Source organism: Lutjanus erythropterus, chromosome 2 (assembly GCF_056507025.1).
Source record: "Lutjanus erythropterus isolate fLutEry1 chromosome 2, fLutEry1.hap2, whole genome shotgun sequence".
Lineage (NCBI taxonomy): Eukaryota > Metazoa > Chordata > Actinopteri > Lutjaniformes > Lutjanidae > Lutjanus > Lutjanus erythropterus.
Window position 1 is genome coordinate 18,253,980 of NC_139318.1, and position 20,849 is coordinate 18,274,828.

General features: G+C 38.5%; 1 protein-coding gene across 1 annotated transcript; it reads right to left on the reverse strand.

Annotated features, from left to right (window-relative positions):
* Positions 1–535: 535 nt before the first annotated feature.
* On the reverse strand, positions 536–15,535 carry LOC146331391 (cilia- and flagella-associated protein 337-like). The gene is made up of 2 exons (XM_084743016.1): positions 12,907–15,535; positions 536–552 (listed from the first exon to the last, which is right to left on the reverse strand). Exons 1-2 carry the CDS (start codon positions 15,533–15,535, stop codon positions 536–538), a joined length of 2,646 nt encoding a protein of 881 aa, XP_084599142.1.
* Between the last annotated feature and the right edge of the window lie 5,314 nt (positions 15,536–20,849).

The following is a 20,849-nucleotide window of genomic DNA, read 5'->3' on the forward strand; positions in this document are numbered from 1 at the left end:
CAAGGCTGTTCCACACTCAGGCCTACATTAAGATGGAAACCCCTCTCTCCTGCTCTTTCTCAGTGGCCTTAATCCTTTCCTCCTCTCTGCTATGAATGATAGCCTCAACAACTATCCCCGTGTCTCTGGCAGGCACCGACCAATTGCTAAACATGATGGTGAGAAAATGGCCGCAGTCAAAAGATGTGACTTGGTGAGGAGAGGTCAAGCTGTCAGATGCTCAGTCATAATGGTGGAAGCGTGGATTTGAGAGAAAAAGGTCCCTGCAGGGCCCACAGCAGAAAATGTGGAGAGTGGGATGGTAGATACAAGTCTCTTTTTTTTCTTGATGACTGTTAGGTGCCAGGGTTGATAAAACATGTCAAATTCATCACATATATCACCTAAAATTATTTGTTGTTGTAATACAGTGGAGTGTTACAATGTACGCTTATGTTTATTGAATTATAGACTATTTTCATAAATACTTGCCTCATATTTGTTTTTTCCTGTTGAAGAAAAAAAAGGAGAAATGTTATTATACCTACCTGTTTACTTACCTGTGGAAGAAACCTGGAAGAAGGAGAAAATTAGATCAGAAAAACTGAGTTTGTAATAATAGTAAAAATGTAAAGGAAATGAATACTGTTATTGTAATGTGTTACATTTAAAGAAATTCCGTAACTTTGGAAATGCTTCTGAAAACAATACATTCTGTCAGAGAGGAAGCCTCGTGTCTGAGCATCATTGCTTGCACCTTGCTAATAAAACATGCTATAGCTTGCTTATCTGGACAAAAGACAAACAGTGCCAACTATAAATTCTGGGACAGATGACAGATGGAGGCAGCTGTAGGGTACTTTTTCAGTTACATTGCTAACTATGTTAATGCTGCTTATAATATTCAATTTTCCTTAGAAGTTGGAAGTTGGAGCTGGAAATGACGCACTGGAGTTGACAATATTTTCCGGGGGTTGGGGGAGGGTGGGTGCTTGTTAACTGCTTGTTAACTGTGCATTATCTGGTATTTCCAGTAACAAATTACAAATACACACATTATAAAAATTATAAATATAATTATAAAATACACATTATTGTAATTAAGTAGTTTTTTTTGGGTACTTGCACTTTTGGGAGTATTTTTTCAAATGTGTAATTTTACTCATATTTAAGTACAATTTACACCATGTAATCTCCTTTACCACTTTTAAAATCATAAGTCACTACTGAGTACTGAGTTAATATTCAAACCTTTCATCTGCATTTTTGTAGCCAATAAGGCTATCTGATCGCGGCCGGGCCAATTAAAACCTATGACCTGCAGCAGGCAATAGAGAGTAATTTATGGACTGAAGATTTGGAGAGAAAGAAACCAAAATGGAGACAGAGGACAACACTGTCAACAGTGAAAATGATGGAGAAAAGATGGAGGACTGCCCGTGGCCATGCCTGGAGAAATTTCTCTAGTACAGAGGGAGAAAAGGAGACGGCGTCCAGATGCAATACAAACTTTGTTTGACCTCTACTGTGATATCAGTTTACAAGACTTCAGCCTCTAATCTCAAAAAACACAATTGTGGTGAGAGGATTTACAACTATATTTTAGTCTTTTTACATTTGTATGATATTGCTTTTATTTTTGATACGTGTTAAAGCCATTAGTTTGGCTAAGATAAAGCCAGCAAAGTGCGCTTGCGTGCAAGTATAATTAAATTACATACAGTTCTTTGAAATGTTTTAGCTCAATATTTTGACAACCACATTATAATAAATTAAATCTCTAGTCATTTAACGCTCAGAGACCAGCAGGCTTACATTCAGCAGGCCAATTTTTTGAGCTACAGTGAAGATATGGTATTTGAAACTAGAACATAAATTGCATCCACTGAAAATTAACCACGTTGTGTTAGCTTGTTGGTAAGGGAGGTAAATAAAGCTCCAAATTTAGGCTAAATTTTAGGGATTAAAATCAGGTCACGAGCAAGGGGGCCCTTGACCTCTTACTTCAAGATATCCGAATGCAAATGTTTCCTGATGATAAGAGTTACCCCTTTACAGACACATCCACTTCACGCTAATCCCATGCAGTTTGGTGCAAAACCCATAGTATTTTTACAGTGTGGTACTTTCACTTATATCAAGCATCCGGATATTTCTGCCAACATTTCTTACTAACAGAGTTTTGGGAACTTCTAAAATGTTTCATGTCTCATTCCCCACCCCCTATGAACACACAGGAGGAAAAAAAATTTCATATTCACAAGTTATTGTTCAAAGTATTTCAACCTCCTATTTTCAGGAGAGCATTCATCTCTCTAAAATTAGCTCTCAGCCTTTTGTTATTGGTGTATTAATTATTGGAATTCTTCATTTCTTCAATGGCCTACACTTTTCCACCTTAAATACATGTTTCTTATAAATCTAAGTCCTCCTTTCCTTTTTCATGTTACAATGGCTTTACCTTGTGAGTAAATGCTGAATGAATCTAAACAATACTTCTCTTGGACCCACCAATCATTTTCATTACACCTGAAAAATGAACTGACCTAAGCTATGCTGAACTTAAAGGAGCTTTCAGCAGCCGTATACTGTCCATTTCAGTGTGTAGTTCTGGGCAGGAAGTGTATGTCCATGGGAGTTCCAGGGCTGACCCACAGGTATGTGCTACTGGTTGTCATGCCACTCCATCTACTGGTGTGAACTTCAACCTTGTTGGCACAGATTACATCTGACCCAGTGACAAACTTTAACATCCTTCTGAGTCCTGCATCGTCCAGTCCTCCGATGTACTGTTGCAGAAAACGAAAGCTTTGGCTCTCTGCTTGGGTGGTTGGAGATGCATCCAGCAACTTCAAAAGCTTTCTTGTTGATGGTTTTTTTTATCTGCATACATTTTTGGACATTGGACAGCTTGTGGGCTGACAAATGCTTCTTTTAGAAAGTGGCCAGAAATGAATGATATTTTTCTGCTGCATATCTTGGTTTTTGGATCAGCTGCTTGTGTGCCACTTTTAGAAGGATGCCTTTTAAATTCCCTTGAGTCGGAAGCATTGTTACATCCAAGCGATCCAAAAGATCAAGTAGTTCAGGAATCAGGAATCTTTTGACAATAACCTTACCCCATACTTTTTACTTTTTATGAAATTATAGATATCTTGAATTCTTAAATTCTTACTAGTCACAATGTAATTACGACTAGTCAAAATGAAGTTGTTGATATCTATAATGTTAATTCCGGATAATGACTAAGGGACTAATTTACTCCAGTTCATATGGATCAAAAAAAAAGGGGAGTAGCTACAATTATACAACCACACATAGCTTTTGAAGAGGAAGATCATATTGTTGACAAAGAGGGTAGATTTGTTCTAGTAATAGGTAAAATAGAGTCAGTCATGGTCTCTTTTTTAAATGTGTATTACCCACCAGAAATGGGCCCGGAATTTATGACGGAAATAATTGAAATTTTATTGACAAAATGTAAAGGAATTACAGTCATGGGAGGAGACTTGACTCTTATATTAAATCCTAGACTGGACTCCTCAAATACTAAAGCACACAGAGCAGACAAAGCATCGTCAATTCTAAGGGGGGCAGTCTCAGAGCTTGGATTAGTAGATATATGGAGGATATTGAATCCAACTAGAAAAGCATGTACTTATTATTCAGGTCGATTCTCAACCTACAGCAGATTGGATTATTTTTTTATGTTCCAAAAAGATGTAGAGTTGGTTGAAACATGCTTAATAGGCGCAAGGGACTTATCCGACCATGCCACAGTGGCAATAAATATAAATCTTAACATAAAGGAAGGGGAAAAATATGGAAGTTAAATAATTCCCATTTGCAAGATAAAATGTTTATAAGAAAAATAAATAATTTACTTAAAGAATATGTAGAAATAAATGACACTGGAGACATCAATCCAATTATGTTTTGGGAAGGAGCAAAAGCGGTTTTACGGGGACATATAATAGCAAAAACAACAAAAACAGAAGATACTGGAAAAACAAATACAATGTTTGGAAGAAAAATATAAAATTACAGAGGAAATGGAGTATAAAATTGAATTAAAAAAGAAATATAAGAGAGTGTAAAGGTTAATGACATATGCAAAACAGAAATACTATGATGGAGGCCCAAACTCCTTAAAACTTTTAGCACATAGACTTAAGCAGCAGATCAAGAGAGCTCACAGTACTAGGCTAGAACAGGAAGCAGGTTAGAAATAGTAACAGAAAAGGATAAAATAGCTGAAGAATTTGCAAAATATTATGAAAGACTTTATAAGGATGAAGCAAGCAACATCGATTTGAAACAAATGAAATAATTTGTTTAATAAGTAATTAATTTTTTTAATTTAAAACAGATATCAGGAGGGAAAAATGAATTGATGAAAGACATAACTGCAGAGGAGATAGCACAGCAAATAAAAGAACTGAAAACAGGGAAAACACCAGGAGATGATGGATATACTAATGAATTTTACAGAACATTTAATAAACAGTTGATACCATTACTATTACGAGCCTATAATTTTGCACTACAAATTGGAACATGGGCGATTACTTGGAATTCATCTATAATAACAGTGATTAATAAGGAAGGTAAAGATGCTACAGAATGTTCCTCATATAGGCCAATATCACTACTGAACACTGATCATAAAATAATAACATCAATCATAGCTAATAGATTAAAAGCCATTGTGCCTGAGATTATAGACAACGATCAGTGTGTAAAGGTCAATGGCACACTGTCTAGAAAAATTTGAATCCATATCGGGACAAGACAAGGAGACCCTCTGTCACCAATTATATTTGCAATCTGTATTGAGGCACTTGCTGAAAATATAAGAAAAAAATAATAACATTAAAGGGGTAAGTATAAAGGAAGAACACCACAAATTGGCATTATGTGCAGATGTGATTGTTTACTTAACCTCTCCAGACCAACTCTTACCAAACTTAATGGAAACAATTTCAGAATACAGTAAGCATTCCGGCTATAGGCTTAATTAAGGTAAATGTGAAGCATTAACTCTCAGGAAACAGACATCAGAAGAACTTAAAAATAGATATAAATTAAAATCGAATTTAAAGAAAATTAAATATTTGGGAATTTACCTTACTGGAGATATAAAGAAGCTCTATTACCAAGTTTTGGAAGATAAATTGAGACAAGATTTAAATAGATGGAAAACTGTACCAGAGCGAATACTGAGTTGAGTAGAAAGTGTGAAAATTATGATCCTTCCTCAATTCCTCAATTTATTCCAGGTTTTACCACTACCCATTCCACAATGTATTTTTAAAAGATGGATTTGAATGCTTTCACAACTATATCTGGAATTATAAAAGGAAAAGGAAAAAACTTAGTATGCTAATACAACCTAAAGAAAAGGATGGGCTTAACTTTCCAGATTTAATTACTTATTTTCATGCTACACAAATAGCTATAATAATGAAATGGATGAATAATAAAGTGAAAACTAAATGGAAACTAATGGAAAAACAATCAACACAAATATTAACTGGAACATTACTTTACCTAAGTTTAAAGGAAATGCAAAAACACAATGGGAATAACAGATGTGTAGAATACACATTAAAAAAGTGGAGAAACATTTGTAAAAGGTATGAGATTGACAAAAATTGTATATACTTGAGAGAGACGGCGAGTGATCCAGATGTCTTGCCAAATAAAATGGATAAAATACTGGAAGAATGGGCTGCTAAGGGACTACAGATCTATTCACAGATGAGGAGCCATCTCACTAAACAGCAAAGAGAGGATCAGAGTCAGGAGATGCATGGGTTACGAGATTTTATAAGCAAAAACAGAGACAATAAAAATAGCAAAATTTCAAAGCTGTATAAGATCTTAAGAGAAACAAAAGTTAATACAGACAGCACCAAAGACAAATGGGAAATAGAAATGGCAATAACAATTATAGAAGAAGATTTAGAAAGACTCTTGTAAAAGAATCTTTAGGACAACACAATCAAAATACTGGAAAGAATTTGGTTGGAAAATTAACATGAGGGTTTTTGCTTTTTTTCTCTTTTTTCTTCTTTCCTTGTTTCCTTTTTAATGCACCCTTTTCCCCCCATTTTTTTTAATTATTGTTATTATTTATTGATTTATTTTAATTTCTTTAATTTTGTCTGTAAAATACAAAATCTGTATAAATGTGGCAGGATGAATGAAATAATTAATGAGTTTGAAAACTTGTAATAGTAAAACCTGCAATAAAGTATAAAAAAAATGTGGATAATGAAGTTTAGCCATTAAATGTTAAAACGGCTTGCCATACGTTACCTCTCTTGTCATCTTCATTCAGACTTAATTAAACTTAAGCAGGGAGCGTGGCAGCGGTGAGCAGGCCAGTGCTGCCAATTCCTCAGTAAGAAAAGTAGCTGGCTGTCCTAAAAGTCGCTAGAAGTTGCTAAATGATGTTATCGCCTAAGTTGCATAATTTTCCATTTGCATGTAATTGTAATGGATGCTATAGGAGAGAGGAATAACATTGTGGGAGAGACAAAAAAGTGAGTAAAAAACACCCTAAATATGTTTAGAACTACAAATGAACTTTCTTCCGGTTTGTTTTTTTATTTTGCCACTGAAATAGGCCATCCCTTCTCAAAATAACTTTGTGACTTAAATGCTTTGTCTAGACCCACATTATATAAACCAATTTTGTCCTGTATTGTTAAATGTTAGAATATCAAATTTAATCAAAAGACTGTCATGTGGCGTGGAATTGCTTCCGCTACGTCCAACCCTCCTCCTTTATCCGGGCTTGGGACCGGCAAAGTGACCCAAAAGAGAAACTTTGGCAGAGTTACTTAGTTTTTTTTAAATGTATTTATTATTATTATTATTATTATTATTATTAATATTAATATTATTATTATTGTAATTATTATTATTATTATTATTATTATTATTATTATTGTTATTATTAGTATTATTATTATTTCTTTGTTTGTTTTGTTGTTTGCTTTTTTTTTGTTTAGTTTTCTTAAGTTTGTTTTAGTTTTTAAAGTTACGCTTAGGAGCCTATAACAAGTCACAGTAAAACATGAACAGTTTTTGCCATAACTGTAACATTTTTAATGAGTTTTTGTATAGATGTTTTAACTTGAAAACATTAACAATGGTAAATAATCTGGGCCTGATTCAGGTTCACTGTTTGTTTTTTTCAGCCCCCCCCCCCCTCCACACACACACGCTGTGCTGGTGTGACAGTGAAGAAACATTTATGTTTACATCCTGCTCTGTAAGCCAGAGCGGGATCAGCGGCGGCTTTGTGCACGTGCGATTCAATTGCAGTCTGGACACGGAGGAGTGCTGCTGCTGCTGCTGCTTGAAAAATTGCGTACAAAGAATGAAGATCTTAATATTTTAAACACTATCCATGTTGCACACACAGTTAGTGTGTTTGATCAGACCTACAGAACTGGAAGTGTAGTACCTCTTAACTACGATACAAGAGGTGAACGTTTGTTTGGTAAAAGAGTTCACATCCTTCCAGAATGTGAGAAGGAAGAAGTATTGATGTTCCTCAGAATTTTAGCAGTTGAATGTTTTGATAATCATTACTGCTTATGTGGTGAACAGAACAGGTGTGTTTGACATGATGAACAAATGACCTTGCGGATGTCAGGCCATTAAGCCGGTCATGTTTCCAGGGAGACAGAGTTTACTTAAATCCCAGGCAGAAAATTGTATAAAGTCATTCTGAGCTGTAGCTTACACACTTGGGTGTGTACTTATTTAAATTCATGTCAATAGGAAGTAAAATAAATACATTTTTAACACAATAATGGGTCTATATAAGGACTACACATATTGTGTTATATTCAACACAGTCACTGTGTTGTGTTAAAATTAACACAAAATGTGTTGTCCTTATATAGACACATTAGTTTGTTGGGGATTGAGGCAATTTGTGTTGATATTAACACATCTGTTTTAAGACTTTAAGACTTTTCTACCAAATATGGTGATGCAAAAATGTTGGTCCACTGTCAATTAAATCATTCCTGTTAAGGAAACTGTTAAATTAATCAAATAATCACAGCAAATACTGTTAATTATTTAATTAGATTTTTTTTAGAATGGGAGAAAACCGGAGCACCCGGAGAAAACCGACATAGACAGTAGTACAGCACCACACCTATGGCATAAATTAGCATACTACACCAAGAATATAACTCAAATTACACCCATAATAAACTGAATAATACACACAGACTGTGAACACAACAAATATAAATGAGGGTTCATTCATTTCCATTATTAACCGAAACATATAAACAATACAGGTACATATGATGTGCATCCAGTTAGCTAGCCTGCTAACCGCTAGCGTGCTAACCGCTAACATGCTAATCGCTAACGTGCTAACCGCTAGCATGCCAATCGCTAATGTTAGCATGCGGGCGCGATCCGCTAGCATGCTAAGTGCCAATGTTAGCATTAAAGGCACCCACTGTACATCTTCCCAACACTTGACTTAAACTAAACCAACCATATTTCTGTACTTACTTATTCTCAGGGACGCACACAGGTCAACACACAATACACCACTGGTGATTCAGGCAGGGAACTTCAACAGCTAACAGACAACTCTGAACACAACTTATCGCTACTGAAAAGCTAAGGTGAATGAGGTTAGTAGGCCCGCACATCAGACAGGGAGCCTTTCACACAGTGTCTGAGGTGGATGTGGCTTGATTTGATTCTGTCTACATGTGAGCTGCACTGTCTCTGAGATGGGTGGAAAATGCACATGCTTTGAGGTGTCTTTAAACTCCTGTTTGACTGCACTGGCAGATTGATGCATGTGTGATGTGTCCTTCAAGAATAATTGTTGCCTGTGGTGAGCTGAGCCACGCCAGGGATGCATGGCTTGTCTGGCAGGATGTTTGGTGGACATGGTGTACGGACATCGCCTTTTAATGTATCTCTCTCCTGAAGTACGCGTTCATATTTGGTCAAAGTCCTTAATTTTTTTTTTAGAATGGGAGAAAACCGGAGCACCCGGAGAAAACCGACATAGACGGATAGAAATCAGAGGCAGAGTAGGGCATGTCATGCCTCCATCATCCTGGGGGAAAAAAATGCAGAAGGTACTGCCTTTCCCGGTGATTGGAAATGGTGGTTGCAGTTGTTGATATGATGACAGGGCCTTGGTAAGTTCTTTAAAATGTTAGTGCAAAGGGAGATAGTCTGTTCTTTCTTATTAGCAACCATATTTGCACCTAGTCTTGTTCAAATGTGGAGAGGCTGTCTGAGAAGAGCTTTGTTTAAGGTCAGTGCCAGAGTTCTTCATAGCATTTGTGTGGCCTATGGTGAGATGAACTCTTTCAGGGATAGTTGGCAAATGTATAGGTTTTGTTTTTTTCACAGAGCTCTGCTTGCCTAGCATGGTGTTTGGTGGACCTTGTGTGAGGTAACTGATAGTTAATGTTTTGCCTTGTGGAATCTTGGGCACCTTTTCAAATCTATACCTTATCTCTCTCAGATGTGGAGAAGCTGTCTGAGGAGAGCTTTCTTTTAGGTTAGTGCCACCTTTGATGAGTGGTGTCTGAGGTGGATGTGGCTTGATTTGATTCTGTCTATGTGTGAGCTGCACTGTCTCTGAGATGGGTGGAAAACGTACATGCTTTGAGGTGTCTTTAAACTCCTGTTTGACTGCACTGGCAGATTGATGCATGTGTGATGTGTCCTTCAAGAATAATTGTTGCCTGTGGTGAGCTGAGCCACGCCAGGGATGCATGGCTTGTCTGGCAGGATGTTTGGTGGACATGGTGTATGGACATCGCCTTTTAATGTGTCTCTCTCCTGAAGTACATGTCCATATTTGGTCAAAGTCTTTATTTTTTTTTTTAGAATGGGAGAAAACCGGAGCACCCGAAGAAAACTGACATAGACGGATAGAAATCAGAGGCAGAGTAGGGCATGTCATGCCTCCATCATCCTGGGGAAAAAAATGCAGAAGGTACTGCCTTTCTCGGTGATTGGAAATGGTAGTTGCAGTTGTTGATATGATGACAGGGCCTTGGTAAGTTCTTTAAAATGTTAGTGCAAAGGGAGATAGTCTGTTCTTTCTTATTAGCAACCATATTTGGACCTAGTCTTGTTTAAATGTGGAGAGGCTGTCTGAGAAGAGCTTTGTTTTAAGGTCAATGCCAGAGTTCTTCATAGCATTTGTGTGGCCTATGGTGAGATGAACTCTTTCAGGGATAGTTGGCAAATGTATAGGTTTTGTTTTTTTCACAGAGCTCTGCTTGCCTAGCATGGTGTTTGGTGGACCTTGTGTGAGGTAACTGATAGTTAATGTGTTGCCTTGTGGAATCTTGGGCACCTTTTCAAATCTATACCTTATCTCTCTCAGATGTGGAGAAACTGTCTGAGGAGAGCTTTGATTTAGGTTAGGGATGCATGGCTTGTCTGGCAGGATGTTTGGTGGACATGGTGTATGGACATCGCCTTTTAATGTGTCTCTCTCCCGAAGTACACGTCCATATTTGGTTGAAGTCTTTTTCAAATGTGGAGAAGCTGTCTGAGGAGAGCTTTGTTTTAGGTTAGTGCCACCTTTGATGAGTGGTGTCTGAGGTGGATGTGGCTTGATTTGATTCTGTCTACATGTGAGCTGCACTGTCTCTGAGATGGGTGGAAAACGTACATGCTTTGAAGTGTCTTTAAACTCCTGTTTGACTGCACTGGCAGATTGCTGCATGTGTGATGTGTCCTTCACAGAATAATTGTTGCCTGTGGTGAGCTGAGCCACGCCAGGGATGCATGGCTTGTCTGGCAGGATGTTTGGTGGACATGGTGTATGGACATCGCCTTTTAATGTGTCTCTCTCCCGAAGTACACGTCCATATTTGGTTGAAGTCTTTTTCAAATGTGGAGAAGCTGTCTGAGGAGAGCTTTGTTTTAGGTTAGTGCCACCTTTGATGAGTGGTGTCTGAGGTGGATGTGGCTTGATTTGATTCTGTCTACATGTGAGCTGCACTGTCTCTGAGATGGGTGGAAAACGTACATGCTTTGAAGTGTCTTTAAACTCCTGTTTGACTGCACTGGCAGATTGCTGCATGTGTGATGTGTCCTTCACAGAATAATTGTTGCCTGTGGTGAGCTGAGCCACGCCAGGGATGCATGGCTTGTCTGGCAGGATGTTTGGTGGACATGGTGTATGGACATCGCCTTTTAATGTGTCTCTCTCCCGAAGTACACGTCCATATTTGGTTGAAGTCTTTTTCAAATGTGGAGAAGCTGTCTGAGGAGAGCTTTGTTTTAGGTTAGTGCCACCTTTGATGAGTGGTGTCTGAGGTGGATGTGGCTTGATTTGATTCTGTCTACATGTGAGCTGCACTGTCTCTGAGATGGGTGGAAAACGTACATGCTTTGAGGTGTCTTTAAACTCCTGTTTGACTGCACTGGCAGATTGCTGCATGTGTGATGTGTCCTTCACAGAATAATTGTTGCCTGTGGTGAGCTGAGCCACGCCAGGGATGCATGGCTTGTCTGGCAGGATGTTTGGTGGACATGGTGTATGGACATCGCCTTTTAATGTGTCTCTCTCCCGAAGTACACGTCCATATTTGGTTGAAGTCTTTTTCAAATGTGGAGAAGCTGTCTGAGGAGAGCTTTGTTTTAGGTTAGTGCCACCTTTGATGAGTGGTGTCTGAGGTGGATGTGGCTTGATTTGATTCTGTCTACATGTGAGCTGCACTGTCTCTGAGATGGGTGGAAAACGTACATGCTTTGAAGTGTCTTTAGACTCCTGTTTGACTGCACTGGCAGATTGCTGCATGTGTGATGTGTCCTTCACAGAATAATTGTTGCCTGTGGTGAGCTGAGCCACGCCAGGGATGCATGGCTTGTCTGGCAGGATGTTTGGTGGACATGGTGTATGGACATCGCCTTTTAATGTGTCTCTCTCCTGAAGTACACGTTCATATTGGGTCAAAGTCTTTTTCAAATGTGGAGAAGCTGTCTGAGGAGAGCTTTGTTTTAGGTTAGTGCCACCTTTGATGAGTGGCGTTTGAGGTGGATGTGGCTTGATTTGATTCTGTCTACATGTGAGCTGCACTGTCTCTGAGATGGGTGGAAAACGTACATGCTTTGAGGTGTCTTTAAACTCCTGTTTGACTGCACTGGCAGATTGCTGCATGTGTGATGTGTCCTTCACAGAATAATTGTTGCCTGTGGTGAGCTGAGCCACACCAGGGATGCATGGCTTGTCTGGCAGGATGTTTGGTGGACATGGTGTATGGACATCGCCTTTTAATGTGTCTCTCTCCCGAAGTACACGTCCATATTTGGTTGAAGTCTTTTTCAAATGTGGAGAAGCTGTCTGAGGAGAGCTTTGTTTTAGGTTAGTGCCACCTTTGATGAGTGGTGTCTGAGGTGGATGTGGCTTGATTTGATTCTGTCTACGTGTGAGCTGCACTGTCTCTGAGATGGGTGAAAAATGCACATGCTTTGAGGTGTCTTTAGACTCCTGTTTGACTGCACTGGCAGATTGCTGCATGAGTGACAAGTTGCTTGTAGCATTAGCATGGCCTTTGGTTGACGTGGTGTTTGAGGGACCTGGTGGTGATATATTTTCAGAGCCCTGCCGGACTTCACCATGAGACTTCTGTTTAGAGTCTAGTTCAATTTCATCTAGTTGCATCAGATGCACCTTTTTTACGTCTGTGTAACGCAAGCTACGGCCCTCTTTAAACAATGCACGTGTTTCTTCATGAGACAGGGGAGGATATTCTTCTTCATTGGAAGTGTCCTCATTTGGTAACAGTGAGTTGATTACTGATAGACCGAACAACTGATATTCGTCTTTCGCCTTGCCTTGAAATTGTTTATTGTAAGTGCCTGATAATAGTGACATGAGTGGACTTGTCGACCCACTGTCTTCATCTTCTGGCTCTTCTGCGCTTGGTCTTTTCTGCTGATCCCTATCAGCATTCTCTGTAAGGCTGACTTCTGTGTCATTTGTATTCCACACGTCTTTACCAAAGATACCTATGTGCTGGCCTGTAGTTGTCCATATATGGACATTGCAGTCCAACCCTGCAGTAAATATGGCATTAGAAGCAGGCTCACACGTAACACTCAACAACCCTGTGGGGCTAGCTCGCCAGGACTGCAACAGAGGAGGCGAACATAATGACACATGGCACTCTTGCATGTTTTCAAATGGCCCATTATCTGCCTGTCTTCTAATCCCAAATTCCTGGATGTCCCAAAGATAAATCCTTCCGATACTATCCCCAATCAGTAATATTTGTTCATTGGTATCAGTCGACATGGTGGTAATGGCAGCATCATCATTCTTAATTGCCTTGAACTTTGCTAACAGACCTCCCCTGCTTTTAACAGACCACGCATAGATGTAAACATCTGCACAAGTCAGCAGTGTGGCTGTGTCATAATTTTCCTCTCTTTTCTTCAGACATATAATAAGATCATTGATATTCTGATCAGACTTGTTTTCAGTGTCTCTGACATTCATTTGACTATTGTTAACAGTCATTACCTCCATGTGATCTCTGTCCTCTTCTATGTATATTCTAGGGCTCTTCATGGTGTTCAGAAAGTAGAGAGGCCCTGCAGTCTTGGCATCCCAGACAATAACATTTCCATTGCTGGATGCAGTAATCAGTGTGGATTCACACCTGTCAGCTGAACAAATATCATCTAAATAATCATGCTGCAAAAATCTGTTCTGAAGTTTATGTATATCCAGGTCAAAAATGACCTTGGAGTTCCTTTGGCAGACAAAGATCCTATCATTTATGCTGACCAAACCTGTCACTTTGTTTGGCACTATAACAGGAAGAACGTCAAGTTGTAATCCATTATTGAAATTCCACAGTCTCACTTTATCGCCCGGGCAAATTGTAATTAGTTTGCGCTGCTGGTCATCAAATGCCAGGGCAATTTTTTTGACCTGGCATTTGTCCCTTCTCTCACTTGAAATGATACTGAACTCCATGACAGCATTTCCTCTTAATATGTCCCATACTGTCACCACACCATCCTGGCAAACAGAGACGACCAGTTTGTAAATGCTGTGATAGAGAACACCACACAGGGGCTTCTCATGGGATTTTAACATTTCTTTAAAAACATCTGTTCCTCTTCCAATAAATTTTGCTACATTGTTATCAGCCACGAGTAACTCATTGTTGTAAATGTTATAATGGAAAGTGGAGATTTTCTCACCTTCAAAGAATATGCTTTGCAGAGTCAGCCAGCAATCACTGGACCACACACGTATGTTTTTGTCCATAGATATAGAGACAAATAAGTTGTCTAGAGGATTAAACACAATGTCAGTAACGGGTGCGACATGTCCTTTAAATTCCTTTATACACATTGTGGTGTCGTGGAGAAACCACGCCCGTAATAAGCCATCTCTACCCCCTGTCACCAGATACTGAACCAAAGGGAAGTATTCAGCACAGGTGAAACACCCTGTATGTGAGATGCCCCAAAAGATAGTTTTATACATTGCCATTTTGGGTGGCTGGGGTTTGGTAACAACGACCATTCTATTGGCCGTTTCACCGCAGACAGAAAATGACTTTATTGATGGAAAGTATCGAATCTGACTGCATACATCACCAAAGATTTGGCATTTCTGACAAATAAAGTCTGAAGAGTGGTGTTTTAACAGAGCTGAAATATGATAAGTTGGATAACCTCGCACAGATTTATGTTCCTTCACCTCTGTACAGAAAAGCTTTCCCTTCTTTATATTATATGAGATAAATATGTAGAGATCTCCTGCTACATCACCAAAAGCAAATATGGCTTCAGTCCCGTTGGACCAGTAAAGCATGGTAGTGACCCTGTCCTCTACTTTTATAGCACTATGAATATCACAAATATTAGGGAAATCACAGTAATCATAGAAAAACACGTCACTGTCAAAAGTGGAGACAGCCAGATGTCTGAGTTCTCTGATGTACACCATGTCGGTAACACACACTTTTTTGGTGTGTGACATAGGATGTGTATTTTCTGTGGTCATTTCAATTCTGTATGGAGTGTCACAGTGGTCATGCCACATGTGGATGACACCGTTCAGGCTGACTGAGGCATACAGACCAGACAGGTAAGGCCTGACTTCTTGTAGTGGAAATGCATAAGCTTGATGAAGGTCTGTGTCCTCCATGAAGGGCATGAATACCAGAGCAACGACTGGTTTATAACTATAACTTAGAGAAAACCTTGTGAAAGGTTTTGGAAATGGTTGATTTTTGTAATCCATGTCTTTTGCTGCTTGGCCCTTGTGCGACAGGTAGTCCAATAGCTCCCCAAGATCCACAGTTGTATCACAATTTGTGTCAATCTTCATGTGGAGGACAGTGAGTTCTTCTTTACTCATAGTGATATGTAACTTCTCCATTGCTTCACAGAATTCATCTACGTCCAAGCCTTTACTTCCATCAGTATCAACTTCTTCAAATGTCTTCACAATTGCTGGAATATCTTTAGCGGTAAACGTTTTTTTTGCTTTTGCCACAGACATGGCTGCGTTTATTTCCTTTAATACTGTATAACAAATTCAGCAGTTAGTGTAGTATAGTGGTATTAGTATGTTGTTGAAATGAGAAAAGTCTGTTTGTACTGGTATTGAACAGTTCCTGCTGAAAATGACAATAGTTAGTTTAGTTAAGTTTGTTACAAATCAGAAAGAAGTTAGCTTGTGTTCTGCCTGGGTCCAGAATTCCAGAGCTTACATCATCAAAGGCACATTCTAGAATCGTCAAAGAGATCAAAGTCAGCATATTTTTTTTGTAAAACTTTATTGAAACAAATAAAGATTTACAGCAATTTTAAATGCACTGAATAGTGATGATGTCTTCTTTAAAAAAAAGGAGACCAAAGGGTGTATTGAAAATGACAGAAAAAAAACAATATTTAAATATTTTGTAAATCTTACAAATCTGTTTTTTAATTAATTAAATTAATTAATTAATTAAATTAAATTAAATTAAATTAATTAATTTAATTAAATTAATTTAAGAACATTTTTTTAATTTGTACAAAAAATTTGTTAAATTTTTTTTGGGGGGGGTGAAGGCCATTGATTCCCAAGCTGGGGCCTGGCAGACTTTGTCTGCTCTGAGGTCCTAAAAATCAGATCAAACTTTAATCCTGTCATTTATCTGTAAGTTGGCTTGGTTTCCTGTTAGAGCTGTGAAAAGGGGGCTCAGCTTTCCTTAGATACAAGGGGGGGGGGGGGTCTCTAAGGAAAATAAGTCAGTTCTAAAAAATATTTTCTATAAAAAAATATATAAATTTAGACATATGAATATAAAATTTGAACAAAATAATATGAAAATTAGGTAATGATAGGGTTGTGAGCCAAGAATTATGATCGGCAATAAATCATGACAGTTTACTCCACAGCTGTTTATTATATGGACAAGACCAAAATAAATGCACCAGCCTTTCTGTTAAATTGCCGCAAAAAGTACAAGTTATATTATAGTCTGTCACGTTTCTACAAGTAATGATTACTTGGATAAAACCTGCTTGGTTTTCTTATTGAAAAGGTTGATGAATTGCCTTGTTTCTATTCTTAGTTTGCCATGGAAAGCAAGTTTTCCCATCAGTTGTTTCAGTCGCATCCAACAGTATGGTGATTATCACTTCCTTTAAGACCTTTAAAAGGAGGAATAATACCAGGGGGACAACATGGAAGACAACTGAGAAATCTTGGTAAAACAGATATTAGAAAATAGATTTATTTTTATACAAGATGTATCTGTTGTGCCAAATAAAGAATCTGAGGAGTGAAATTATGCTTATGTTTATAAAATGAGGAAAGTTTGATTGGAATTATGACATAAGTGCATAATAACAAACTTAAGATCACCAACCAAGGAGAGGACATGACGTGGAATAGAATCCATTCATTCATTCAACCGTTATTTTATCTCGGAAATACATTGAGGCAGAGACCTCATTTATAATGCAGAATACAGAGTACAATGTAAAACAATAAAAATAAAAGTACCAAGACACCTAAGAGAAACTTACAGAAAGAAGAAGAAAGAAGAAAGAAAGAAAGCATTGAACTGACGTAAGAAGGTAAAAGGCCGATGAGAGCCATATACATAAATAAAAGCCAGTGTCTTTCACATCTTACACAGAGTGCGGGCCACCCAACCTTAGCATACAAGTCACAGCGATGGGTGTCATAACTTTCTTCAGAGATGAATCTTCAGGCAGAGTGATAAACAGAGTCCAGAGGCTTCAGAGTGGCAGCAGAGGCATGCCTGTATTAAATACCACCATAGTCTAAAACTGATTATATATATATATATATATATATATATGCCTCAACAAGCATCTTTCTACAGTGCAGTGGAAAGCAGAGTCTGTTTCTATTAAAGAACCCAATTTTCATGATCAAAAAAGACACTATCTTGGAAACATAATACTTAAAGGTTAACTTTTCATCAATCCAAATACCAAGGTACTTATACTCTGTGACCTTTCCGGTATTTGTACCATTGTTGGTAGAGGTGATGAGGCTGATATTTTTTGATCTGGTGAACAACGTGGATTTTGTTTTGTCTGCATTGAGAACTAGTTTATGATTATTGAGTACAAATTATAGGTCAGAAAAGCGGTGTTGGAGGGAATTTACGGCGTGCATCATTCGCAATACAGAACAAAATGGTGTCATCTGCATAAAGATGAATGTTACACCCAGTAACAGTTGAGGTAATATTGATAATTGATAGAAGGTGTGAACAATACAGGCCCCAGGATGCTATTTACACAAATTCAGATTTAATATCACCAATACAAACACACTACTGCCTGTCACTAAGGTAACTCTGAAACCATTTAAAAACCATATCACCAAATCCAAGACTATGGCGAAGAGCAATGCATGATCCACTGTATCAAATGCTTTTGACAGATCAATACAAAAAGCCTCACAGTGTTTTTTCCTATCTAAGGCTGTCATTATGTCATTTAAAACAAGAGTGGCATTAATAACAGTGCTGTGTCTATCCCTAAATCCTTACTGGTGCATGCTGAGAGTGCAATGTGTTGAGAGGAATGATTTTAGCTGATTACTAACAAGAAATTCCAATATTTTTGCTAAGCATGATAATTAAGAAATAGGTCTGTAATTATTAAGGTTAGCTGTTCCACCGCCTTTATGTAAAGGTGTTACATAAGCAACTCTCAAAACCTTAGGGACTGTGCCGTTTAAAACTGAAAGGTTAAAAAAGTGTGTAAAGTAGCTGACCACAATTGGAGTAGCAAGTTTTAAAAAGAGGGGGTCAAATTTATCCTCTCCCATGGAAATCTTAGAATCCATAGAAAAGAGTGCATTGGCCACTTCATCAACAGAGAAAGGCTGCAATGAAAAACAAGGAGTTGTCATTGTGTGGGTGATGGGATCAATAGCAGACAGAGATGATCCAGTATACGTTTCATCAAACAGGTTACCAGCACATGTGAAATGTTCATTAAAATCTAGACAAATCTCCTTATGGTCTGATATAGAACACCCATTTGTTGTGGTGAGAGGAGGAAATGAGATGGATGACTTGTGGTCAGGAGAATTTACTGCCTTCCAGAAATTTGCTGGATTTGAATATAATTTTGTAATTAGTTTCAAATGATAATCAGATTTAGTCTTCCTTAATGCAGATGTACATTTGATTCTAAGCTGTCTAAAAGTAAGTATGTGACCAGGGTCCCCAGTACATCTGGCTGGAGTCCAGGCTTTATTTCTCTCTTTAACCAAAGATGAAATTTCTGATGAAAACCAGGGGCTAGACCTATTCTGTATTCTGTATTTTAATAAAGGTGCATACTTATTAACTATTGAGTTAAACGATTTACAGAAGTGATCAAGGGCTAGTTCAGCATCTGAGATTTTAGCAGTGTTATGAATATCAATTGCAAGAAGATCACTCAGGAAAGTTTGTTCATCAAAATGTTTGAAAATACAGGGACATTGCTTTTATATTCTGGTACTTCTGATGCAAGCTTTTGGACAGTGGTCATTAAAGCCTAGTTCAAATACTCCTAAGTGAGTAATTTTCTTTTCTGTTTGTTAAGATTAGGTCAATACAAGAGGCCTTAGAGGGGTCCTTTAAGTTTGGCCTGGTAGGGTTAGTAATTATCTGTGAAAGATTTATTTTTTTTATTTTAAAACCTGTGAAGCTGGCCTCAAAACCACCTGGGCACAAGGGGGAGCTGGTGAGTCAGTTCCTGACTGGGACGATGACAGTGGTGCAGAGAAGAAGTCAGCCAGCATTTAGACATGTGGCAGGGGGCAGTCGTGAACGAGCACAGAACGACAGACATCAACTGTATTTAATAAAACAGACTCCAGACAGTAAAAAAACACAGACAGAAAAGAGAAACTATATTTAAAGATATAAAGACACAGCCCAAAGATACAGAAGTACTGAGAGCTAAACTCAAAGAGACTTTTAAAACCGTCTTTCTCTCTGCTCTCCTGCACACACGAGCTCAGTATCACAACACTCACATATTGAAGGGGGACCGAAAGGAGGCTCGCCACCGTTGGGCCACGGTCAGCGCAACATGACCACAGCCCACTTTGAGGTGAGTCGTGCTCATGGTTCATGTCGGGTGCGGTTAGCAGCGATACAAGCGGTCATGAAAATGCAACTCAGCGGCAACATGGTTTGACTCGCGTGGCCAAAAAAGTCAGTACAAAAGCCCGGTGTCTGTAATTGTGTGTCATTCACTCATCCTGCAAACAGTGTGGTCAGTTCCTCCATGGTGCTGCTACACATAGTGTTTATAAGCGAACATGAAGATCCACTTTTTAGTCCCAAAAGTTAGAAACAAAGGAAGCCCTTCGCACATCTATTAAACAAGACAGGTGCGTTGGAGAGAGAAGACTGTCTAACTTTCAATATGTCATATATCACTTGCAATATATATTGCAAGTTAGACAGTGTGCAGGAGTCCTTTTGCAACTTTTTAATCCCAAAAGTTAAAAAAACAAACTCTGAGCTCTCATCTGGCTGGTCAGCATGCATTTATTATTATCAGACAAAATATCTGATTGTTGACAGATTAAAACTTCATTGCACAACAGAAGACTAATATATCCAGTGTTAAATATTACAATTACACAGAAAATTAGTATTTTATATAATATGTGGTGTTTGCGCCTCACAACAAGAAGGTCCTGAGTTTGATCCCCCGGCTTGCTGGAGCAGGGCCTTTCTGTGCAGAGTTTGCATGTTCTTCCCGTGTCTGCGTGGGTTCTCTCTAGGTTCTCCAGCTTCCTCCCACAGTCCAAAGACATGCATGTCAGGTTAATTGGTGACTCTAAATTGTGGTGTGAGGTGTGAATGTGAGTGTGAGTGGTTGTCTGTCTATGTGTCAGCCCTGCGATGAACTGGCGACTTGTCCAGGGTGAACCCCGCCTCTTGCCCAATGTCAGCTGGGATAGACTCCAGCAGCCCGCGACCCTTACGGAATAAGCGGTTACAGAAAATGAATGAAATGAATGAATGAATGTGGTGTTTGTTGTCAAAATTAAGCACTCTGCTTAATTTTGACCATGTTGAGTATGTTGAGTATATAAATAAAGCCATATAAATAATAAACATTAGATATAATGTATGATTTTTACATTAGTAATTCATTTTACATTATAAATTAATTTAAGCAACAAAAAATCTGAGGAGCCACTTGGGAGCTGAAAGAGCCGGCTCTTTTTAGGGAGCTGAACCAAACGAACCAGCTCGTAGCTGCTGAGCTCCCCAGCTCTGAGCAGCTGTCTGTCGGCTCTGTGTTTCAGCTCCGCCCGGACTTCTCTGCAC

Coding starts and splice junctions, on each gene's coding strand:
- LOC146331391 (XM_084743016.1), bottom strand. CDS start 15,535: ATGTCTGTGGCAAAAGCAAAAAAAACGTTTACCGCTAAAGATATTCCA.